Source organism: Tauraco erythrolophus, chromosome Z (assembly GCF_009769465.1).
Source record: "Tauraco erythrolophus isolate bTauEry1 chromosome Z, bTauEry1.pri, whole genome shotgun sequence".
NCBI lineage: Eukaryota > Metazoa > Chordata > Aves > Musophagiformes > Musophagidae > Tauraco > Tauraco erythrolophus.
The window spans coordinates 75,530,238-75,556,640 of record NC_141496.1 but is presented as its reverse complement, the minus strand read 5'-3'; the positions used below and the strand labels follow the sequence as shown (position 1 = coordinate 75,556,640).

At 35.5% G+C, this 26,403-nt stretch overlaps 1 protein-coding gene across 2 annotated transcripts in view; it reads right to left on the bottom strand.

Annotated features, from left to right (window-relative positions):
* Window positions 1-256: 256 nt before the first annotated feature.
* Window positions 257-26,403, bottom strand: part of CNTNAP4 (contactin associated protein family member 4) — a 251,849-nt gene continuing 225,702 nt past the window's right edge. The window contains exons 17-25 of one of the 2 annotated variants that reach the window (XM_086630065.1): window positions 23,754-23,972; window positions 19,753-19,992; window positions 17,979-18,203; window positions 17,761-17,841; window positions 16,411-16,544; window positions 15,298-15,385; window positions 5,101-5,319; window positions 4,660-4,731; window positions 257-450 (exon numbers count right to left, since the gene is read on the bottom strand). In XM_086630065.1, coding sequence (XP_086486191.1) covers window positions 257-450; window positions 4,660-4,731; window positions 5,101-5,319; window positions 15,298-15,385; window positions 16,411-16,544; window positions 17,761-17,841; window positions 17,979-18,203; window positions 19,753-19,992; window positions 23,754-23,972 — 1,472 coding nt within the window. The remainder of the gene's footprint in view (window positions 451-4,659; window positions 4,732-5,100; window positions 5,320-15,297; window positions 15,386-16,410; window positions 16,545-17,760; window positions 17,842-17,978; window positions 18,204-19,752; window positions 19,993-23,753; window positions 23,973-26,403) is intronic. The other variant, XM_086630066.1, reaches the window with a different exon arrangement.

The window sequence follows — 26,403 nt, the reverse complement described above, 5'->3', positions numbered from 1 at the left end:
CAACAATGAAATTGGTTACAATATCTATTTCACTGTTACATAAAATGTGTTTACAGTATAATAGCTAAGGAATGCATGTAATTTAAAGGAGGCCCCTTATAGCAATCACTGAGACTGAACATATGTAGTATAATAAGTCTCAAATCCGTTGTATTTACTGTAGAGTGCAAGAGCTTTTTTCAGTCCATTGAGAGCCCCTGGCTTAGCAAGAAAGTCACTGTCACATAATTATATTAAATTAAATAATGAATGCCAATCAGAAGAAGTATTCTTTTTGATTTTCATTGGCTGTGTTTTGCATGCCGAGCTCACTTTTCAGTGCAGATTCAGCACTGTCTTCATTTTCAGATCCTTTTGCCTCATTTTTTGAGTATATGCCTTTTTTTTTATAAATGTGTATGGCTATTGCAGTAACGCAAAGTACGATGAATATCACAACTGCTATCACACCTAGAAGAAAAGAGAAAAAAGTCAAGAGAAAGGAGAGACAATTAATAACTCATGGGTCAGAGACTAGGACACAGAAGGAATGACTCTGTCACATAATGAAGGAGGTTGCAGGAAGACAGAGGAATAAGCTATAGCTTCTTTCAAACCAGAAGCAGCACTAAAGCATAAGCTTCGTGGTGATTGTTTTAAGTTTTGCACACTACTAATACAAAAAAAAATTCTGCAGAATACTGTAATTTTTGAAACTTTTAAATGAAAGACCAGTAGGGGCCTTAGAGTACTGTGGGTAAGAGGGTATCTTTTCCTCCTTCGCCATCAGCTTCTAGCTCTCTGCAAGGCTGGTAACTAAAGCCACTACAGATTTGAGGAATTATTCTTCAGGGACTTTGCTGTCAGACAGTGGGATGGCATGAGGGGCACTACTATGACTTTCTCCTTTTCCCCAACACCTGTAAATATTGGACAAAGCATTCTCCCTTTCTTAGTTACGCATGTCTCTCAGGACCCTTTCTCACTCTACATGTCATCAGGAGGGAAGGGGACAAGTGTGCCATCATCAGCTTTCACCAGTGAATCACTTCTTCAGGTCTGGGAAAGGAATCTGGAGAGCAGAGGCAGAGTGGAACAGAGTGTGAACAAAGGTACCAATGTGGAATTCTGAACCAGGTCCTCTATGAACTCTGCCTGTGTACATCACAAGCCTCAGAACATCACAGTAAAAATGGTTGCAGAGAATTAGTCCCATTCATATCCAGTACTCCACACAAATTAGTTCAGACCACAGATGACTGGTTCTGACTAAACAATGGTGTTAATGAGGAGAATTGATAAAAGAAAATGTAAAATAGTTCGTCATACAAACTTCAGTGGAAACTGGTCAGTGTTTATAGCTGTCTGTCTTCAGGTCAAATGGAAGAGAAATTGTAATGCTTATTCTATCACATGGAAGAAAATTCCAACTTTGTTTGACTGCCTTTGGTCATCATAATGAGACAAAGAGGTTTTCCATGATCTATATTCGTTACATTTCTGTAACTGCATCCTTGTAATGAATAGATACTTGTTAAAATACTAAAATAACAAAATTAAGGCTGACTTCATGTTCCAGGTGTAATAATATAGATTTGACTCCTTCCTTCAGGTTTATGGCACTTGTTCTGACATCCTGGATGTGTTTTTGCTTTGCATGGTTACATGAGCTTGGGTTCATAATTAAACAAGGTTCCTGCCTACGCAGATGGTAGTGAACAAGCGTCCTTTTCCAACAGCTTTAACAACCTCATCTGATAGGATAAAATCATCATCTACAGACACCTGCATTACGGTGTTCTAGCTTATCAGTTAGAAAGGGAAGGGACAGAAGCATAAGCGTTATATAGGGGATTCATCAGGTATGCACATGCCAGTACCTAGCACATGAGAGATTAAATGGAATGAACGCTTAGTTTTAAAGGCCACTATTTAAGATTTATTGATCTGTTACCAAGTCATGCTGCTCCTAGAGCTACAGATTAGGAACAGTAAGGAAAGAGATACTTCCCACAGAGATAAGAATGATTTTATAGACTTTCATCCCATCTCCTCTCTTCCTCATTCATCCTTTTGTGCTTGTCTCAGGCCCTCAAGCTCATGAGTCAGGGGTTAGGCAGGAGAGGAACTTGAGGAGAAATGAAACAGAAGGGAAGCAGAAAGTGCCTGTCGAAGAGGCAGAAAGCAAGACTAGGCTGCAAAGAGGACAAGAACACTAAACAGCCTGGGAAACAGTTATAGTGTAGTGGCTCAGCTGTATTAGATGAAGGAACAATCTGCTGCATAACTTGACCACTGCAAGAAAAATAAAAAAAAACATCGTCCCTTAACACTGTAAATAAAACCAGACCATCCAAAATTCAGCACTTGCCATTCTTTCATTCTCTAATACTAGCAGCCATCCTTAACCATAGGAATATGAACTCTTTTCTGTGGTATATGCTTCTCTAGAATAAGCTCTGTAATGTGAGTAAATCTGGTTCTTGTTTGTCTTAGATAGAACAGTCATTCCATTGTTTCACAGCCACAGAACATGTCCCCTCTAAGGGCTTGCTATAAACTTGCCTCGTCTGAGGTAGCTGAACTGATACAATTCTGTTATACTTATTTAAGGGTACTTACATTAAACTTTTACTGAGTGTTATATAGCTTGCTTTATTTTGACTTTTAAACAATGAGAGTTAAGCAGTAGAAAAATTGTGAGTGCATATTCCTAAATGTGTTTAATAACATTAAAATTGTGAAGTTATTATTATCTTAAAAAGGCTGTAACTATTGTAGCTTGAAGTTCAAAAATGACTTTGTTGTTAGTACACTCAAAAATCCCCACCCACACTAAATTACTTAGTACACAAAGTTATCTTTATGTACAGATACTTATGTAAAATAGTACTTATCTTTGAAACAGAGAAGTAATTTTTGACAGTTAGACATGTAGAAGAACTCAGAAACCATATTTTAAAATTCTGACCTCACTGAATTCAGTAATAAAGGTCTCAAAGTTTATGTGTATAAAAATACACAGACACAAGTATCATTGTACAAGCAAGGAAGCTTCTAGGTTTTATTACCTGATATTTTAGTATCTTTAGAACTACCATGTTAAAGGTCACTGACCATGCAGTGTGTTGTTGGCAGGCACTGACCTTAGCAGGTACCATTATTTAATTGGCAGACACACAGGTAACTGCAGGTTCTTATCTTAACTCCACCTTCCATAGACCCAAATGCTTCTACCCTGAGTGAGAAGCCTTGGCAGCTTTATACTGCTAAATCCCCACTATGCCATTTTTCTTCTGAGGCTTTTAAAACCTTTAGAAAGGAAACTTATTCAGAATTTAAAAGATGGAGGGGATGACCTTTCCCTTTCCCTGCTCTCTTTCTGCTGAAGTAACTAAAGGAAATTGAAACAGTGAATTACACTGTGAAAATACCATTTTCATGAACCAAAACAAGCTTCCTTCTCTCACCTCTTCCCAAGAGAAGAAATACCACCAGAAATTCTCACAGAGGAAGACTGTCACAAGAGACAATACTATTCCTTGAAGGAAAAAAATGAACTGACATAGCCATACACTTGCTCCAATACCAGTGACAGGAGTTGAAATTCTCCTGAGGGCCCCCAATCTCAAACTTTCCCTATTAAGGCTCACTTGAATACTCTTCATTCTTGCTAATGAGATAGAACTGGTAGGCTTCCACACTACAACAGAGATGGATCTTGGCTCAAAGGCGGTCAGTCAGAAGGACACCATAGTGGAACCTGCATATCCTGATTATCAGTCCTGTAATTTAAGCATAAGACATCTATCCTAAGTTTTATGCCATATTTGTTCTAATAGGCCTAAATAGTAAAGGGACTATCATTATATTCACTTTAGGAGCAATTGTACCTGTTTTTTCCTCTATTAAAAATAAGTCCTTTGAAAAAAGTTTGTGGATGATCATTTGAAGTTGTATTTGAGCTGATAAAGGGCAGAAAGAGTAGTAAGATAATGGAGGAGAAAAGGCATTTCAAATCACCACCACCAATAATAATAATGATAATAATAATTATTATTATAATTGTAATTATATATTTATTATTATTATTTTAACATGAATTTTATTTTTAAGCTGTTACTCAATACAAGTAGTAGTCTGTCCAAGAGTACACTGCTTTCCAAACCTGGAATCAGAATGAAACTTTCTTCAGTCTGTCAAAAGGTTTATTCAAGCAGTGTTAGACCCCATTTTCTCAAGAAAAACTGTGTTGCTCAGACCTGTTAAAGAAAATTTTGAACTTGACTGTGTAGCAAAATGTAATTTTTGGCATAGTCAAGGCAAAAAGATTGTTGTTTATTAAAGATATGATATTTGCCACAACATATCCAAGTATTTTTTTAAGTCATAGACATTAACACTGAGCAGGTTGGAAATCTGTCCTTGGCATCCTGTGTTTCATTAGAATGTTCCAATGTATGGAAACACTGATGACACAAATTTATAAGAAAATATGGGAGGTATTGATTGCATTTTAAAAGAATGTTTGATTTTTGTCTGTCTACCACTTGTAATAAAATGAAACCTTTTTACTTGCTTCCTTATGCATACAAAACCAACACTGACTTCACTTCATCATAGACTCACAGTTATCAGAAAAAAAAATGATTTCTGTGGAGCTGTTACAGTCCCTATTACCTCCAATAATTGCAGAGTCACTTCTGATGGCATTAGCTAAGGGCTCTCCCTCATCTATTGGTCCAGAGTGATCTGCAGCACAAAAAATAAAGGAAAGTGATAGACACATAGAAGAAAGGTTTCCAAGTAATCCTCACATGGTTGCAGCTCGTGTATAGTATGATATAATGGCAGTAAATGTGAGTCTGTAAGCATGCAAAGAAGAGCAGTGATACAGATGATACTTTGCAGGGATAAAGAGAAAAATGTAAACATTCAGAGGAAAAGAGAAACACTAGAGGAAAGGAATTAAGTGCATATAAAAGAGAATTATTTTCAAACTACTCCTGAGATGTTAACCTATATGGGAAATAAAACCCAACAGACATTTGTGATTCAGGTCATGACTACTCTATTTAGATTTTTCTTCAGAGATCAGAACAAGTGATAACCATATGTTACCTGCAAATGAATGGGTTGTTTCGCTTGATGTTGAGTCAGCTCCAGTTAAAGAACCACAGTTGGATTCAGTGAAGCGTCCCTTTACAATGACGGGGGCTGAGCTGCTGTGGTGAAGTGCAGCCTTCAAAGGAGCAATGTGGTTGAACTGCACTGAAGAGAGACATCCAATAAACCCCTGAGAGTTTGCCTTCATAGTCTCCTCATCTACATCACTGTTTTCTGTTAATCAAAAGGAACAGAACACAATTAATCACAGTGCAAATGTACAAAATAAAGTGACAGAAGAATAAATGAATAATTAACCTGTGTTCCTCTGAGTATATTTGAGTTACAGCAACATATGTAGATTCACTGAATCCCTTTCTTGTCTGTCTTTAATGAAAAAACAGTCAGATACATTCAACCTTTTTTTTTTTAACAGATGACAGTTGCTAGTCTGCTGAGGGAAATGCTTTTAAATTACTATAGCAATTTCTGAAACATAAAGATTCAAACGTAACTAAAATACTTAAATTAAAATGCAACACTTTTTCATTCTGCAAAAAGACAAAAATGAACCATGGATTCATAAAGAATACATATTTTGTACAGATTTCTTCTCATAAATATGTACATTATAGGATCATATGATATAATTTACTCCATCCTATCGTCATCAAGACTGTCAAAACAAAAACTCTCTGAAGACCTCAAATAATAGAAATCCATCAAGATGTTTTCTGTGAAATTCTAAAAAAATGAATGTTATTCCAATTTACCATACATTTTAAACACGATATGATTATCTTTCCCACTAAGGCGAGGTGGGGGGGGGGTTGGGGGCAGGGGGAAGTAAAAAACCTCTCCATTATTCTCTGGAGCTGCTTTTCTGAATGTATGCACCTGGTCGAGCTCTCTATTTATTCACTAGTTAATGGTCACTAATGTACTACTTTGGCAATGGAAAACAGTTTATTTACTCTGACAGTTCTCATTACAGCAAAAACTCTGGAAGTACTGATTACTCAGAGTACTCTTAAGGGAAGTAAGTCTTCAAGTTTTTTGCAAACAAAATGAGAATTTCATGTCATTCATTTCCACCTCTAACTTATACTTGTATCCATGAACAAACTTGCTACCTTTGCAACGGCACCATAACAATTTTAAATACAAATGTACAACACTCTCCTCAACACAATCAGGTTAATAGTGAAAATCAGGCTGATGTTTTGGTGTAATGTTGCAAAATAGCACAGCAGCATTTTCCTCAACTACTCTCTGCTCATTGCAATGATGAGGTAGTATTAGATAGATGGATGTCAGCCAAAAGTCTGTTCACCTACACTGATGGATTACAGAAACGTTGGATGTTTAACTGGTCCATTCTCCCTGTAGCATACACTGTTTCTGATGATTGCCTCACCCCACTGAAGCATCTGCTAGAACTGAATGTCTTAAAATAAAAAACTAACCTGAAATGGTAAGAAAAATATGTCTAAAATCTCTTGTGATAAAAATATATATATCTCTCTAAGTAGGATAGAAAACCTCAAGAGTGAAGTGTTTTCTATTATTCTTTAGTTTCCTATAGAAATCATTTGGTAAACATTGTATATGTATAATACGAGAATAAATTAGATATTAAAAATCCTTAAGGTTCACTTTACTCATTAATTTAAAAATACTGCTGGGATAAAGTAAAACTTTTCATCAGATCAAGCGATCTTGCTGGTAAAAGTGATAAGGTTTAGGGCAGACTAATCCCTCCCCACTTTAATGCTTAAGTCAATTTTAACTGACTGAAAATTATGCACAAGTTTTTAATCAGACACTGTATTTTATAGTAAATTGCAGTTATGCATCCTTAAGCATCGTTATGGATATTCGTTAAGTGTACTGATTTTTTTCAGCAAAGACAGACAAAATTACTCCATCTACATTGCCTTCTTAAAAAAACAACAAACCCAACCCAAAACAAATCACAGACTCAGTAACCCTCTTTCTCGAATTCTGCTTCAACCATCTTTCCTCTGCAAAGTAATACTGAAAGTCAGCAGACATATAGCTCCTGTCAGAACATTTTAAGATAGGAACTATGCAATCAAATGACTAGCTTTGACATTTCTGCTTTTATGATGTTGAAGATTTCAAAATTTTACACGTTCCTGTACAATCTTTTTGTCTCAAAATTAAACAAGTCCGTAATACATTGAGTGAACTATTGCCTGACATATTGCCTGTCGGATTCAAAGAGTTACAGTAAACAGGGTTGCATCAGGCTGGTGGCCAGTCACCAGTGGGGTTCTCCAGGGCTCAATTTTAAGGCCAGTGCTCTTTAGTGTTTTTAATAAGTGATCTGGATGCAGGAGTCAAATGTACATTAAGTAAGTTTCCTGATGATACTAAATTAGGAGGAGCTGTGGACTCCAGAGAGATCTAGATAGACTAGAGAGCTGGGAAATCACCAACTGTAGAGATTTAACAAGAAAAGTGCTGGATTCTGCATGTGGGATGGCATAAACCCAGTTATATCTACAAATTAGGGGATGAGAGACTGGAGAGCAGTCCCATGGAAAGAGATCTGGGGGTCTAGGTCAATGGCAAGTGGAATATGAGTCAACAGTGTGCCCTGGCAGCCAACAGGGCCAACCATCACCTGGGGTCCATAGCCAGCTGGTTGAGGACAGTGATTGTCTCACCCTAGAGTGCACTGGTGCAGACACACCTTGAGTACTGTGTCCAGTTGTGGATGCCTTGATACAAGGAGATCAAACTATTAGAAAGTGTCCAGAGGAGGGCAGCTAAGATGGTGAAAGGCCTCAAGGGTAAGACAGGAGGAGCAGCTGAGGTCCCTTGATTTGTTCAGAGAGAAGGTTAGGGTGTGTCCTCATCAAAGTCTGTGACTTCCTCAAGGGGAGTAGTGGAGGAGGAGGTGTCAATCTTCTTGCTCTGCTGACCAGCCATAGGACATGAGGAAATGGAATGAAGCTGCATCAGAGGAAGTTTAATTTGGACATGAGGAAAAGGTTCTTCACTGAGAGGGTGGCTGGTCACTGGAACAGGCTTCCCAGGGAAGTGGTCCCAGCATCAGAGTTCAAGGATCATTTGGACAACGCTTCTAGTCATATGGCTTAGTTTTAGGCAGTCCTACAAGGACCAGGGAGTTGGACTCGATGATCCTTATTGGGTCTTTCCAACTAGAGATATTATATGATTTTATGATTCTGTGAATCTGCTCAGTAGAAAAGAACTAATGTACATTTGACTTTCACAATTACATTACCAGCTGGAGGTACCAACAATGTGCTTGGAATGGACTGCCACAAAATCATAGAATCATAGAATTCTAGGTTAGGGTTAGGAAGGGACCTCAAAGATCATCTAGTTCCAACCCCCCTGCCATCGGCAGAGTAATCCTCCACTACACCAGGTTGCCCAAAGCCTCATCTAACCTGGCCTTGAACACTTCCAGGGATGGGGCATCCACAACTTCTCTGGGAAACCTGTTCCGGTGCCTCACCACCCTCAATGAAAAAAATTTCTTCCTTATATCTAATCGAAATCTCGCCTCTTTCAGTTTAAATCCATTGCCCCTTGTCCTATCACTACATGCCCTTGTCAAAAGTCTCTCTCCAGCTTTCCTGTAGGCCCTCTTTAGGTACTGGAAAGCTGCTGTGAGATCACCCCGGAGCCTTCTCTTCTCCAGGCTGAACAGCCCCAACTCTTTCAGCCTGTCTTCATAGCAGAGGCGCTCCAGCCCTCGAATCATTCATAGATTCATAGATTCATAGATTCATAGATTTCTAGGTTGGAAAAGACCTTAGAGATCACCCAGTCCAACCGTCACTAATCCCCATTAAACCATATCTCTAAGCCGTTCATCCACCCTATTCTTAACACATCCAGGGATGGGGACTCAACCACCTCCCTGGGCAGCCTATTCCAGTGGCTGACAACCCTTTCAGAGAAGAAATACTTCCTAACATCCAACCTGAATCTCCTCTGACTAAGCTTATACCCATTTCCTCTTGTTCTATCACCCATCGCTAATGTAAAAAGCCTTTTCCCTACCTCCCCACCATCCCTTCTCAAGTATTTGTAGGCTGTAATCAGGTCTCCCCTCAGCTTCCTCTTCTCCAGGCTAAACAGCCCCAACTCCCTTAGCCATTCCCCATAAGTTTTCTTTTCCAGCCCCTTGACCAGTTTAGTTGCCCTTCTTTGGACTCGCTTTAGGAGCTCAATATCTCTCTTAAAGCAAGAGGCCCAAAACTGGACACAATATTCCAGGTGCGGCCTCACCAGTGCGGAGTACAGGGGCAGGATCACTTCCCTATTCCTGCTGGTCACACTATTCTTGATACATGCCAGTATCCCATTGGCCTTTTTGGCCACCTGGGCACACTGCTGGCTCATTTCAAGCCGGCATAGGCCATCAAGCCGGCAAGGCCATCATATCATCTTCATGCCCTCCTGTGGAGCTCCAGTAGCTCCATGTCCTTCTTGTGTTGGGGACTCCAGAGCTGAACATAGTATTCTAGGTGGGGTCTCACGAGAGCTGAGTAGAGGGGCAGAATCACTTCCCTCGACCTGCTGGCCATACTTCTCTCATATTTGTGCAACAAACCTGAGTTTTTAAAATCTTATTATGGACAGTTTTTTTGCATTAAAAGTGTTTATTATAGTTAAAACTAACTACATCTGTATACACCCAGTGATTTCAGTTCAATCATATATAGGTGGCTGATTTTATTTTTCCCCTGTGGTTACTATATGACCACATAAATGCCACTACACTATTATTTTTTTTTTTTTTTTAATATGAAGAAATGCAATATTATTTACTGTAGTTTACTTTTAATTAAGATTGAAATGACAAGGATGAGAAAAATTACTGAAAAATGGTCATTAAAAAATATTCTCCTGATTTTTGTGAGTATTAAAGAATACTCTTTAAAACCACTCCAAAACAGCCTAGAGCCTTTTTTACTTTAATTGATTTTTGTTCCAACAATTTACTGATGAAAAAAATGCCAGTAAAGAAAGTATTAAATTAGATTAACGAGAAGTAGTAGATAGTTCCATCATTGAGACTTTTTCTGCTGCCTCAGTGATAGAAATCCAGCAATCAGGAGTCAGAAATGGGTGATATTTGTGGAACTGTCATTTGTCACACTGCTGAGACTGAATAGAAAAGAACTTTAAACCAAAGCATCAGAAGGTAAATATTTTGCCAACAGAATTATTTCATCAAAATAAATTATCTCCTTTAAAAACTGAATATCAGTATTTTTAAATACTGATCCAAGATTGCAAGACTGTGAAAACTTTCTTTTTCTCTAAATAATTATCCTGAAAAGCTTCTGTATTTGAAATAAGCCTTGTCAAGCTTGCCTGATTAAATTAAAAACCTGATGAAAATAAACTAAAAAAAAAAAAAACAACCACATAAATTTGCTGGAGTATTATTATAAGTACTTCAAATAGAGAGAGCTGCATAAAAATGCGTATTTTACACTAACAGACTTATATTAAAGGCTTTTCTAAATCAACTTTAAACAATTGAATTTTATTATTTTATTATTATATGAATTCCTGAATTCATATATTTGAAAAATCTGCATAAAGAGAAATGGACATTTTAAAGGCAATTATTGTTTAGCATGTGCTTCATTACAGTGCTTGTTTCAGAGTACTGAGACATTTTTGTTTTAAAAGGCTGATTTTGAAATTAACAGTTTCAGTTATCACCATTTTTTGCATATCAGTGGAGCACAGTGAGAGTTTTGCAATTCCATCATTATTTTATCAATAACACTATAATAATTAGAGATCTTAAGGAAGCTGTGTAGTTATTAATTATCCTCAAAGATATTCCCATAAAGACAACTAAATTATACAGTCTTATAATTTCAGAGACAAAACAATACAAGAAAGGACAATTTCACTACAAGTAAAATGGAATTGTTTGAATACACAGAAATTCCATTTCACTTGAGAGTAAAAAATATTTTACTGGTTTAACTCTACTTTCTTATTAAGAGTCTAGTGAAAATTTGTCTTTACTTATTCCTGAAATAATGAATTTTTATGTGGATGTGACAACTGTCACTGAAGAAAAACTTCACCCACAGATTCCCTCCTCACCCTGAAGAAGTTTAGGAAGTTTTGTCCTTGGAAAACATGGCTTTACTCATCAGAAATAAATTACTTCTTCAGTGGGTTGCTGTAAAAATAGAGGTTTCTACAGCCTTTCTACAGTGTGGGGTGCTTTGAAAGAAAGTGTCTTCTTTAGAGGAAAACAAAGCCATAAGGAGCCCTTTGGTTTGTATCCTGTGAACTCTGTGGCTGAGTGTGCTGCTTTTCTTTTCCCTAACAACTTAACTTTCACATATTTGACCGAGTTCCAACACAGCCTAGCTCCCTGACTATTTTGACACAATGTTGCATAACATAAATTCAGGAATCTTTAAATTGAAAGGCTTAGGTTCTAGGAAGGGAGGAAGAACACTGATTTATTTTTTTTTTCCCCTGGGATTTCAAAACTAGTTCAGCATCTAACTCCAGACTTGCTTTCAACAAAAAAATAAGCTATGTACAATTGCAGAAGAGCTCAGACAAGTGCTTCTCCAAGTGAAGATAACTCTTAGAAAATCCATAGCTTTCTGGTCTACTTTAAAACTTGTGGGTTTTTCCTGAACAATACTTCAAAGTACAAGAACTACATGATTTCATATTTTGTTACTCCTTCTATTTAGACTTCTTCACTGCAACAAATACTCATTACTTTTTTTGCGCTGCCTTCACAGTTTCCTTCTATCTCGAGATATGACAATACAGGAATCAGGACCCAAAGCAGCCAGATTTATAAAAGAAACATCAGCTCTTCAACAGCATCTCTCCTTTGAAAGAGACAAGTATAACACATTTTCTTCAGGACAGATTCTGTAAAGCGACCCAAATCAGGCTGAGTGTCCCCACCGGTCCTTGTAACTCCCATGTTTCACACTACCGGCATGATGCAAAGCCCATATAAGTGCAGAAATTCCCACCTCTGAACTTTTATCACATTGTGGTTTGTTTGGAAGAGACAACATTGGTTCTGATCAAAAGAGATTGCTATTTTTCTAAAAATGTATATTTCATTACATTACATCAAATATATTTTCAAGTAAATTCATGCAAGACTTGACAGGGAATTTCATAACAAAGATGACAAAACCTTTAATTCTGTACTGGTCATTGCAGTATTACCCTCATGAAAATGTCACTACAATAGACTGCTGCAATTCGAAGTATTATAAATTCGGTTTTATCATTAATTTGTGGAATTTTGAAATATTTTAAATAATTTTCTTCTAGTAATTTATATTTCGGCTAATATTGCTTTAAAGTTGTGCTTAAACGATCATTGTCTTTTCTGTTCTCTGTGCGTATCTATGTAGCAGTTCTTTTCTGGACTGTGTGTTCTATAAAGAAAATCTACATTTCATAAGTAATATATGTTTCTGTTTGTGTTAGAGGTCCTTAGTTAGTTTTTCCAGTAAGAAAACAGATCAGCTACATGGACACACTTCCAAACAATCACAACTAAACAATAATTAGGAATTTTTTTTGAAGTCTATAAATATGATCTGTAAGTTTCATTACTGAATTCATTTTAAGCTGCTTAGCATCTGGTTAACATAATTACGAAAACAATTATCACTGTGTGCATTTTATTATATATTCAAAATTGTTCTTCCACCTATTCTAGATAACACTTTCAGAACTGAAACTGTAACCATCTGTTTGATGGATAAGGAGTTGGCTACATGGTCTTATCCAAATAGTTGCATTATTCAGCCTGGAGAAGAGAAGGCTCCGAGAAACCTTTATTGCAGCCTTTCAATATATAAAGACAGCTTATAAGAAACAGGGAGAGAGATTCTTTGCAAGGGCCTGTATGACAGAGGTAATGGTTTTAAAACTGAAGGAGGGTAGATTTAGATTAGCCAGACATAAGTAAAATGTTTGGGGTTGTTTTTTGATGATTTGTTTTGTTTCGTTTTGTTTTGTTTTTCCAGTGGTGAGACACTGGAACAGGCTGCCCTGAGAAGTTGTGGATGCCCCATCCCTAGAAGTGTTCAAGATCAGGTTATATAGGGCTTTCAGTAATTTGATTTAGGGAAAAAAGTCCCTGCTTGTGGCATGAGGATTAGATGATCTTTTAAGGTGTCTTCCAACTCAAACCATTCTCTGAATCTGAGATCTTACATATCAGCCTATTAAATTATTTATGCTGGAAATATCGCATTCAAATCTCTCTCAATTAATTGTTTTGCATATCTTCTTTTCTAAACAATTATAAGTCAGAAATCATCTTAATTATGCTTCTTCGTTTTAATTAAGTCCTTTTTTCTAGATAAGATTACATATAAGAGAGGGTATATCTGGAACTGATTTTTGTGTACATGTGTGTGTATGCAGGCATATGTGTGACAGAAAGAGCTAAACTTTAATTTTTGCTAAGAATAAAGTAGAAAATGAATTTATACACATTTTATTTTGGTTTTACATTTTTTGAATGTAGCTGGAGTTCAGACAGTATTTTCTGCCATCGTATCCAGGACTGTATTTCTGGGTCTGTTACAATGGCAGAAACATTGATTTACCTAAGCTGTTATGTTATTCCCGAAGGTATTATACAAAAACTGGTAGATATATGGATCCTGAAGAGGCACCTCAAGTATATAGTAATAAAATTCCTCTAAACTAAACCACATACAACTGAATGTGAAGAACACACTTCGAACTTCTAGTTTAGGGTAGGTATTATATAAAATATTTAAATAGTTCCTATAAGCCTAGGGGAGCAGGGCAAGCTAAAGTAATTGTCCTAGTTTCAACTGGGACAGAGTTCTAACTAACCTTTCTAATCAGGACAGTAATATATTGTTTATACTAAGTTGAGATGAAAACTCAATTTCTTCTATGTGACATATCACAGTTTTCTGAATTTATTTCTACAAAAAAGCCCGTGTTAACACTTTAGCTTACTTAAAGAGATCTTTTAAAGAATGGGAAACCATTACACCTTTGCAGGCAGTTTACTAGCTAAATGTTCAAGCACCAAAGTTTTAGACAGGGAGGGAGTTTATTTCACAGGTCTTATTTTGGAACAAGGTTCATAATCTAAAAAAATTGCTTTCAATAAAAATAAACACAATTGCTTTCAGTAATGGTGATAACTTGTGTGCCATATGAAATGATAAACATCCAAGATCTATAAACTTAGATATAATCTTTTCCGATAACCCGCATTTTGGTAAACTTTTTTATTCTACACTTAGCCCAAAATCACTCATGGAAAGGTGCAGATAATCAGCCTAACCAGAAAATGGTGAAAATGACAGTGTAACCTTGGTTACTATGTGTCACAACCTACACCAGCTCCGTTTTCAAATGGTTGCAACAAAAGTGCGATAAGAGTAAGAATGCACAAACGGATCTTTACGTGATCTGGGAATGTAGCAACACAGACTTTAAATATCTTTGTAGGAAAGATAAATACCATTTAACTTTTTACAAGCACCACATTATCCTCTATCATTGAGTTTTTCCAAAGTGATGAAAATGAAAATAATAAAGTCTTGAGAACTTCAGTTCAGACTATTTTATTTTAACAAAATTCACAAAATGGTAGTTGTATATAGGTAAATTCCATGTTGATCATTGCTACAGAGAAACAGGTAGCTTTTGATGAATCATTGTCAGACAAATTATTTTTTCATAGCTTAACTTTTTAAAAAATTTACTCCAACAAAATTTTTGCTTGCATCACCTTATCCCTGACTGTTTCCATAAAAATCTAGTCACAGAAAGTTTTTCAAATACAGTACATTATTAATAATATTCAGTGGTCTTTGTGTATGATTTCATAGTGATTTATTTTTTCCTAAGTGTAAAAAAAAAGTGATGTTTCATAATGCTTGATTGCAAAATGAGAGAGAAGTGTAAAATTACTTTTAATGGAACCCACTTGATCATTTTTTGGGAAGTACTTAGCCATGATTGTACTTGTATTTCAACAAGATTGAAGATTCTACCTTGATTGTAACTCAGTGTCTAATTAAATCCAAGACAACAAATGTCTTTGAATGAGATTATGGTTATTATTTCTTGTGTGCCATGATGACATTTTGATCTATGTTTTAGAAAACCCGGTGGTGTTCCACTTACCTAAAATTTTACCAAGTGTGAGAGATTTGATTGCATTGAATTCTGTGCCTGAAGACAGAATAAATTTCATTCTTTCATTTTGGTTAACCTGCAGAATGGTGCAGTGAAGAACAAAGCAAAATAATGGAAGAGATATTAGTCAAGTTTGAAAAAAGTAAATGAGATCAAGGTTAAAAATAAAAGGAGCTGAGGGAAGAATTTGTTAGTTATAGCATAAAACCTAATCAGGAAATAGATGATCAGCTTTCTTAGATCACTCATAACTGTGGTACTTCTTTAACATCCACTCAAATAGCTTTTATTTATCTTATTGATATGACTAATTCCTTCTTTTTCACTGATAAGAGGAATAAAAATGGTAACCCTCAAAAAATATGAAAAAATCTCTTTTCGTTAAAAAAGCCAGTCAACATTTGGTTTATAAAGATCAAATATTATATTGTAAATGCTCTGCCTCCCATGGTACTTCTTTAACTACTTGCCTTCAAGCCTTGTACCAATGCATAATTAAGCAAACTCATCTCTAGCTTCAAAATATTAACTTGTAACATCCAGGTTTTTTAAATTTTAATTTATAAAATTAAGACTTCTTTACATTCTGGTATCTACTATTAGCAAATCAAATATTTCTGTATTATAATCATATTTCCACCAAAAATAACAAAAAATATTTTCCTTAATAGTCATATATATTTGATATAAAAGGGATTGAAGAAAATTAGACAAATAGGCTTAAATTATTATCTTGATGATAATAAATTTGTGATGTAGTTTGATACATAATTTGAAACAAAAAACAAAATGCAAGACCCAAAACAAATGACAGCAGTCACACACATTTCACAAATTGTTAAAATTTACCCATAAACCAATTCATTGAATTTTCATAAAAAATGTTGAGGAGGTATTGACCTTTTGAAATAGAAAAGATTAACATCAAAGAGTTTGTAAAACATAAACTTTTACTGTGCATTAGGAGTCTCCTAACCTTTACTTTATTTAGTTGAGATATTAAAACACAGGTTTTTTGAGGGTAATTGTCTTGATGTAACTATTTAGTTCATTTTGCTTTGGATCTTCTACTTTTTTTTTCTTTTTATCTAATTGAATTACCTCCACAAAAAGCATTTCTTCCTCTCTGTTAATCTTCATGTGTTGCAGTTGTCCATCAGCCATGCTTTTGATATTGATGCTGAAGACATCAGGATCTTGATGGCTATCTAGCTTATACCTGATCTGTAAACTTCCTGCAGGGACAAATGTAGAAAAAGGTGTAGTACAATATGTACACAATAGGCAGTGTAGATCATATACAATGCCTCCTGCTTCACAGGTGCATGTGTGAAGAGAGCAAAACAAATGTTTGATTTATTTAAGGAATTAACTGTGAGAAATTGACATAAGTGAGAAATGAAAGAAAGCAACAAGAACAGTAACAGCAATGTTGGAAGTAGGATGTAGTGACAAAGATAGCCATGAATTGTTTCAAATCTGAATAACCAGTTACAATTTGTGCAGAAATTTTAGCAATTGCATTTATAATTTAACTGGGAAAGATCTGGTCTGCCAGCTTATATCAATGTGACTTATCAAATGAAACAAGTGCTGTTCTTGAATAGTCTTTACACTCTCCAGACCTGAAAACCTCTGACCAGTTGACAATTCAGTAGGATGTAGCTAATAATTTCTAGCTCACTGTCCATTTCTTGTAGTTAACTCCCAGCATACTCTCTGTATGCATGCAATCACACAGAGACTTTTTCACAGCAGAACACAGAGGCAGCGTGGTTTCCTTGTCAGAGATTCTCTACCAGCTGTAGATGGATTGCAACTTTCTGTTCATCATTTGGAAAGTAAGGCCCAGGACAGACTCAGGCCAGTCATGAATAAAACATGTTCCTCCTCATATGATGGGGAGAATACTGCAGTTACTCTACATCCAACTCTGTATCTGGAAAAGCGCAGAACCTTCTCTGACCACAGAACCACTGTGACTGCGAAGAGTCTTTGATGAACCCAAAGATTCAACTCAGTCTGAGGGGTTTTATAGTTGAAAAAATAACCTGAACAAAAAACAACTCAAAAAGAACATTATCTAGACATAGAAGAAAGAGTGAAAAAGAAAGATCCAACTAATATTTAATGTTCTTATCAAATGGAAACATCAATTACATTATTTGTATTTTCACAGGTATTTATGTGTATTTTCGTATGTATGTAAGTAGCTTACGAAATTAGTCGAATAGAATGAGTGATGTGCAAAATGGATAATGCACTTTCAAAAGGTGGGCTATTTCATCATTTATCATGAAGATGGCAATTAATACATCACATGAGTAGCAAACAGATCAGATACATTTTGAGTTTTATGTTAAATCTTTAAAAAAAAAATATTTTATTGCATTTCTAAAACATTTATAGAAGAAAGTATTTTTACCACCAGGATAAAAAACCAAATGAAACCAAAACAAAACAAAATAGTAGTAAAAGCTGAAATTACAGTAGGAGGAATGTTTTTCATGTGAAAAGCATTGCTTGGTGCAGCTGGAAAATAGAGATACCATTTAAAGCAACAATAGGATGATGCTTAGTGTGTGATTCAGGTCTGGGACTCTGAGTGAGTCTGAGTTGGCAGCTATGACGTTCATTAGTGTTTCCAGAGGGCCTAGCTGAACACTCACCGTTTCTGGTAAGAATGACTGAGAGATATTCCTTGTAGAAGGAGCTGATATAAAGCAGCAAGCTTGGTGTCCGTGTTGTTGAGAAGGCAAATGTAATTGCTTCCTTGTTCAGTGTCATGTCAGCATAGAAAGAAGAAGCGTGAGAACTGGAATTTTTAGCTAAGGTGTAGTATTCTTGAAAATTGTATGTCACAGAAGTGCCAGTCCCAAAATAGGCAGAGATTTCTGAAAGAAAATGCAATTCAGTTTTTAAATATCATACAAAATGAGAGTAAAGTGCTTTTTCTTTTTTTTCTTTCTTCCTGACATGGGACAAAATAAAATGTATTCTTAACTATCGTGATAGAGCTGAAAAAGGAATAGAAATAGAATTAGTTTTTAGAACCATGAAGAAAAATAAGACCCAACCTGAGCTGCAGCAAAAGCCCACTTAGATACAGGTATTAAATATCTGTTGCATTAAGAATTGCTTCTTTTCGTCTAGATTTGAACATGCTTTCTGCTTTTTTTCCAGTTTATGCATGTCCCCAAGCCAAATATGTTCTGTCTTGCACGTACACTGCTCCTACAGAGAAATGAGTGCAGCAGTTTGAATCCTAACGCATAGATTAAACTTGGCCACACCTGAAACACAGATATGGAAAAAGAGACTGGTGTGGGAGAAAGAACAGAAGAATACAAACTGGGTTATGGTCTTCTTGTGGATAAATCATTCGTAGAGGGCTTCTGTATCTCTGTGATATCTCACAGCCATTTTCTGCTAAAAGTTACTGTCTTAGACTATCCTGCTTTCACACACAACCTCCAAACTTCAGAAATATTTCTGGAAATTTCTGTAATCTGTGTTGATATCTTTGACAAAGGTGATTGAAAGTTATTGCTATACGTCATCCTATACTTTCAGCAACAGGAGCTACTCTGCATCTGCAGAATAATAAACATGGAGTGCGACCATTACTCTATGCTGCTGTTTTCAGGGAAAGAGGAAAGTATCATTCCTACCTCAGTGGCATTAGCTCCACAGCAATGGACATAGAAGGATGTCACATGAGTCTTTCATTCTTGCAGTGGCAGTGGTGGTTGGACAGATGTTGTGCTCACTAATTTAGAGGCACATGGAGTTATGGTATTTAAGCCACTGAGTACTTTGAAGAATTAATTTAATAATACACATAGGGAGCAAGTCATTTTTAGCAGACCACAGTTATATGCAGATACCAAAAGTTCTAGATAAACTTCCATTCTTAAATTTCAAACTTGATGACTTGTGATTGTCTACCAGTATGACACCATAACCAAAGAAATTCTTTAAAATGGCAGAAAACATGAGCTTGGTCCTGTTTCTGATGATCTCACTTTCTTCTTACAGTAAAAAGAAGTTTAAGATTCTTCTGCTTCTTGGTTTATTTTTCAAATTTAGTCTTAGTTTTGAGATTAAGACTTGAAAGACAGAAATCCAAAACTTTATTTATAAAGATATAGTCTTATCTTTATTATAATATAAAAGAATCAAACGAGTTGCATAACATTAAGAAACGATGTGATCCTCTCAAGTACTGTGGTTCCAGGTTTAAGCTGTGGATGTTGAACATATCTCTGGAAGACAGTGTTTAACAAAACTTACTGAACAAATTCAGTTGAATGTTTCTCTATGTTAAGTAAAACATAAATGTTTTACAAACATTTACGCACATCTTCAAAGGGCTGTAAAGACCTTCTTCTGGACTGTACAGTCCTGTTTTCAATAATTGATAAAGCTAAAAGACATACTTGCCTTTCTTACAGAATGGCCCAGCATAGGCAGAGAAAGTGCAGTCACAGGAGAATCCACTGTATTTCTCTCTACATTTTCCACCATTGTGGCACAGGTTCCCATAGCTGCTACAATGTCCAGGACAGCCTGGTTCAACTCCTGGTGTCATCTTTGCTCTCTCTTCTAGGTCAAGGGCCATTCCATTTAACTGTAACGAACGAATGCATCCCAAAAACCCTTTTTGCCTGGATGCTGTCCCACCTGAAATAAATTCATATGAGTTTTTAAAAATTTAAAAGAATCGATGTGGAAAAACCTTTTTATGTTCTACAGCCCTTGAACAGTCTATCATGAATTTCTAAGATACAAGCCTATGTATGTGAAAATATTTATAAATAGCTTTAAAAGCATATCTGAGTTCTTTTTTGTCAAGTAATTACAGCAAACCCTTGTAGCATTTAATGGGAAACAAGGATTTTGCACAGTAAGATACCAAGCAAAGATGCATACATCTACTAATTTGCAAAGGAGTAACATCCAGAAATTAGATGGCTTTGGTTTTGGCTTTGTTTTGTTTTTTTTTAAAAAAAAACAAGAGAGGAGAGGAGAGCAGAGGAGAGGAGAGGAATAAACCAAGAAAAACAAAACTAAACTGAAAAAAAAAAAAAAAAAGAAAGGAGAAAAGAAAAGAAAAGAAAAAAGAAAACAGGGAACGCGACAGTGATTATCTTTGCAGTTTTACTTTTTAAAGATCCTGCTGACTTATCAACTGATTTCTATGTCTGTCTGTCAGTCCCATAGTATGGATCATGATACCTCAGATTTGGTGTCTGGCCTGAACTACTTTGTCCCATACTGGAAGCTATGTCCATTCTTGATTAATAAGAAGGCTTATCTCAGACTCTACAGAACACCAAACAGGATATACCTGACTACCAAGCATACGTGATAAAGATACAGGGCAATCCTAAGGCTAACAACAGTTGTTATTTCATTTGTTTTCATTGTTGTTTATTTTTAGCACATGTCCTGACAGCTAACATTTTATTCATCCTGATTTCTTAGTAAGGTGTGCAATCTACATACCATCTCTCTTGTCCATTTTTGTGCAACTTTGATATTTCCTGTCATTTGTGCTTTTTTAAAAAGTAAAAGCATAAAATACACCAATACGTAAGATAACCAACTATAATTCTCCCGCAATTTCAATTAACTTTTGGTTAAATGATTCAATGTAATCGTCCATTTCTTCATCTCTAGTTCAAAGTTTGTAAGATTCTTGGTGTTACATGGAAAATTTTAATCTAGATGTTGTTATTTACAGATACAATGTCACAAAACTGCCTAATAATATGAATATTTTATTTTATCTTAGTTAAAATGAACATTTTGATGGCAGCTTTAGACTTTAGTTCTTCTTCTGGCTTTTTTGGAACACCAGAGTATATACTGCTAAGACGTAAAGAACGAGTGTTTTAGCCTGAAGAAATCACAGTCCTAGTATGTTAGTAACTGGCTGACGACTGACTTTGACAGGTACTAGGCATACCAGCTGACGTTTAAGAGTGACTCTGTTACTGTCATTCTTAGGACACTGTATGTTTTGTTGTTCTCTAGATGGTTTCACTGGCTTGACCAGACAAGTCTGTGTATGTAATAGTGGACTGTCAGTGGAAATAGTCAAACAGTAAGTCTCATTACTTCCTCCACCAAAGAAAATTGTATTTAATTGAAGAGATGAAAATATCTTATAAATAGGTCAGAGTTATAAAAAGCTGGATTATCCAAAAGACTTTTTTAACTCAAAACCAAAGCAAGCCAGACACTGTATTGATCCACACAAAATTATTGCAGCTGCAGAAACAGATTACCCAAAAAAACTTGCTGCAGTCGTAGCAAATCCTCACAAATAATATTCAGGAAATACATGACACAAGTGATTCAAACAAATCACTATCATTTGTCATGTCACACTTCAAAAACACTGTTATGACTGAACAAAATGAAACAGATGTCATTTTTATCAGTTTTGCTCTAAATTATTTCAAAATATTTGTACGAATTCATAAAGGATTTCAAGATACACAGTACTACAGTGAATGTTACTTCGTTTTACTCCCAGAACCTTCAAGAATTTTCAGAGAGGAGAAAACCCCTCAACATCAGAAGCAAAACAACAGAATCACTCTTCTAATACGATTAGTCACCTGAATATTATCTGAAGAAAACAAGCTATACAGTTTGTTTGTATGTAAGTCAAAACAGGTTTTAAATTGTCACCTCCACACAGGAGGTGAATGTATATAAATTTACCAGAATTTGTCAAATTATTTGACAATAAGAGATCACTCTATTCAATGGCCAATTACTTCATAAAATATTGTCAGAAAGTGTAACTGTCAATACAGATTTATACAGTATTAAATTGTTTGGAAGAAGACTCAGAAGAACTAGAGATCAATTAATTGTTAAAATTATTAGAAAACCATTTAGACTTGATATTATCATAAACATCTGTAGAATTAGACCATTTTCTAGTCTTGCTTCACAGATCAGACCTTATAAATTCAAACTGATCTAATTTCAGCTATTCATATAACAGCACTCATATGGTAAGTCAGGTCAGAGGACAGCAATAGAATTTGTTGTAATATAGTAAATAATATCTCCCATTTTTTTCATTAATAGTTCTAGTACATTACTGTAAATATAAACTAATTTTAAAACTCCTCCTAACTCTACTACAGCTAATATCTTGGATATCATCTTTGTTATAGAATCTTCTCTCATGCTTTTAATCGAAGTGCAAAGTTCTTCAATATTTGGTCTAATATCCATCTTCTGTCCATGGTTCCTACTGAGGCACGGGTCAGAATTTCGATCCCAACGTACAAAGGTTCCCTCTCCATTTAATTCTTTCCTAAGGATTCAGTTTCTGTAGCTACAGTTTCATAACACTAGTCACCTTAACTACACTCCTCCCCAACACACAGCAAATAAAATATATATTCGTTTAGTATGATGTGTCTCAGAGCAGATCTAAATGAAGATCTGTTTAAAACTAGGGCAGACTTTACACACTCTTATACTATATACCGTACACATACACCAGAAACTTATATATTCATAACATGGGAATATTACAGTAAGAACACTACCATGTACATAACACATAGCTTTACATAGATCTACGCAATATTAAATAAACATTAATTATTTTTTTATTATTTCATTTCTACTTTTCCAGTGTTTTATCTAAATACATTAATGTCACATTTGCTAAAGTACAAAGGCAGAGATATTCAGGTAAACTTCTTCCTTAGAGGCTATCGCTGTTTAGACAGAACCAACCATAGATCTGGATTTTTCCTGGTTGTGTGAAATCGAAGAATAGTCTCTTTCTCTTGTTCCCAGTATGAAGTAAATATAGTTTGATTATTTTATTAACTGTGTTAGCAAAGGGCAGAGGAGTAGATCATAGAAACATAGAATCACAGAATTGTTTGCGTTAGAGGGGACCTGCAGAGATCATCTAGGCCAACGCTCTTGCCATGGGAGGGGACATTTTTCATCAGATCAGATTGCTTACAGCCCTGTCCAACCTGACCTTAAAACACTTCCAGTGATGGGACATTCACAACTTTTCTGGGAAACCTGAAAAGTTGTGGATGAAGAGACACAATTAAACCTCCTTGAAATTACAGAAGTAATGCATCTTCCTTCAGCAGAGGACATCCTCTCAAAAACGTGGTGTAAATTGAGATCTTATAGTTGTTTTTCAAACAAACCCCAAAAGAAGAAAAGTTTGCTTGAAAGCCTGTCCAGTAGTAACTACAGGATAAGGCACTGAATTTGTAATCTCAAAATAGAGCTAAATTTCCACAGATTTTTCACAAAGGCTCTCATGTCATCATACAAACTGTTTTCAAAAGACTTAGTCACCATTTTTTAATCTTTCTTTTTTCTTTTTCCTTTTATTTTCGTGATGATAACTAGAAAAGATTAGTTAAATGAGTGCCTACCTACAAAAAGCTGGCTATTGAGCTGCAAGCGAATATGCCCGTCAGGTGGAGCAGCATGAGACCTTTGAGGAAGCTGATCTACTTGTAAGGATGCCTCTTTGATGTTTCGTTCAGCCTTTACATAATGCCACTGGTTGTCATTTAAGGAAGTGAGTGATTGCACTGTAACTTCACTAGGTCCATTTCCAACATCGAATGAAAAGAGCACTTCAGACGGAGCTAGAAAGAGGACAGTAACAAAGGACATTTAAATTATTTCATAGTTAATTAGGTCGCAAAATCATTAAGTGGCAGAACAAGTTACTTTTAAGATCTAGACTGCCATTTCATGGGATAAGACTGATTGTTTTAAGAGAAAAGTTTACTTCAGGAGGTACATCTCCAAAATTCATTCTTCACACTCACTGACAGTGAGAACAATGTTTTGTCAACAGCTTGAAAATCAAACTGTAAATACCTAGAGAGCATAGTAGTCAAGAAACAGTTAAATGTCCTAGCTTTGTTATTTTCCAGTCTGGATAAAAAGCATTGCCTGCTTAAATGCTAATTGATTATCATTGTTAACTATATTTAAATTATCACCACTGTGATCCAATAAGCATCTTCTACTGTCTATTTGCTTTTGTTATTTATTTACACAATCTCTACAAATATCAGAGGGAAAATTTTGATGAAGCTTGTAAGACTATGAATATGATGAATTAAACTGAGTCATTCTCTAAGCAACTTTCACATTACATGGTTTTATAGTTTGGTTAGAAAATTTTTATTGAATCTTCACAGGTTAAAATAATAAAATGAGGAATATGCCAGAAATTGAAGATCTGGAAACTATGAACATTCTCTCTGAAACTGTTTATTTCACATATTCACCAACAGTCATGTATGAAAATACGTAATCCCTAAACAAGGGATTATCAGCAATTTGCATCATTAAAGATTTGATTAAAGGACTAGAAGTTTGAGAAGATTCCATGAATCCAACTGCAAGGTTCCCATTTATGTCATTGGACTCTGAGAGAAAAGCAAAACAATTAGAAGTAGTCAAGGGAAATAAATCAACTTCAAACAACATTTTCAAAGATTAATTTACTGAGTTAAAAAAAAAAAACAATTAAATATTTTTATTTTGCTTCCACTTTTTAAAGATACATTATGCATTTTATAACATTTAGGTACACTTTGGCCAAGCTTTACACTGAGTAATGCTGTGTGCTTGCAAACCCTTAAGTCCCAAATCTAGTTGTTATAAAGTATTTTTATGTAACAGTTGAACCTAAGAGAGAAAAGTAAAATGACAAATACACAAAGCATTTGACTTTCCATATAAAAGAAGGCATAATGTGCAGTAAATTATTAAACAGAATTCCTTTTGTAATAAACTCCTTTCTGCTTAAAAATCAACAGTGTTTTATACAGTAATAAAAATAACCAATATCTAAAACCTGTTCCTCAGTAAAATGAATTTTAGGATAAATTGTTTCATTTGGACAAAGTTGCGAGCTCAGTCTCCCCTTAGTGAGGGGGAAAAGAGAAAAAAAACACACCAACCACACAGTAGGAGAACAAAACCAACAGAAACTCCATGTGATCAGGTAAAGAGAATTTCTTCTGAATGCTGCCTTCTGTAATGGTGTCTTTGTAATCCTCTAGATACTGTTGGAGTGAAGTCTGAAAACAGAAATTCTGCTTTGATCTTACTGAATGTGCCTATTAAATAGCATATCAGATGACAGATCTGATAAATAATGTTATTATTTGAACCTTAAGGGCAAGAAAATACATAATAAAGATTTTGAAATAATGTCTGAAACAATGAATTGTGTTAATACCACTAAAAATGTAACATAGTCTTGAAAAAAGGGAACTAATCCCAGAAGTTCCAAAGATGAAGGCCCAGATAGCAAGAATAACTGTATGGTCATCCACTGGAGTCTCTGAAGACTGACTAGAATATGTCAGAAAAAGGGAAAAATATAATCAGTTCACATTGCATAACATTTTAAATAATTGTGCTGAAACGAACTACACTGCAAATTTGGAAGATATTTGGCATTTGTAAGAACAGCATTCATACCACCTATGCAAGGTATGACACAGGACATGGCGACATGCTGACAGAGTTCTAAAATTTGTCTTCTTGCAATAAAAGACAGAGACGAAGAGCACTTTAGCTATTTCCTGGGCAGCAGGGGAGGGTACATCCAGGAGTTCTCTTCTGATGCAAAAATGCGTTGTGGACCCTACCTATGTTGGTGTTATTCAAAATTTTTCAAAACATTTCAAGGACTCTTATGGCCCTAATGCATTCATGGGTAGGCAGAGCACAGCTATAAATTGGCAAAGTGGAGCAGAATATTCAGTTGATGTTAATCATGGAGAGTGGTCTGTGTCTAGCCGTGGCTAAAATGACAGAACGTGCAGTGATCCATTCAGAGTATCGAGGTTGAGCATCACATGCAGAAGCACAAAGTAATTACCAAGTAATATACTATAGAATACAAAATTCGAGCAGTTTCCATAAAGGAAAGAATTGAATTCTACTCATTCTGGAAAATAAGTTTTGAATTTGGGCAGACAACGACCAACAGCATCTGCATATTGGACTCTTTGGAACTATTTCCAATGCAACCATGGAAGACTCTCCAAA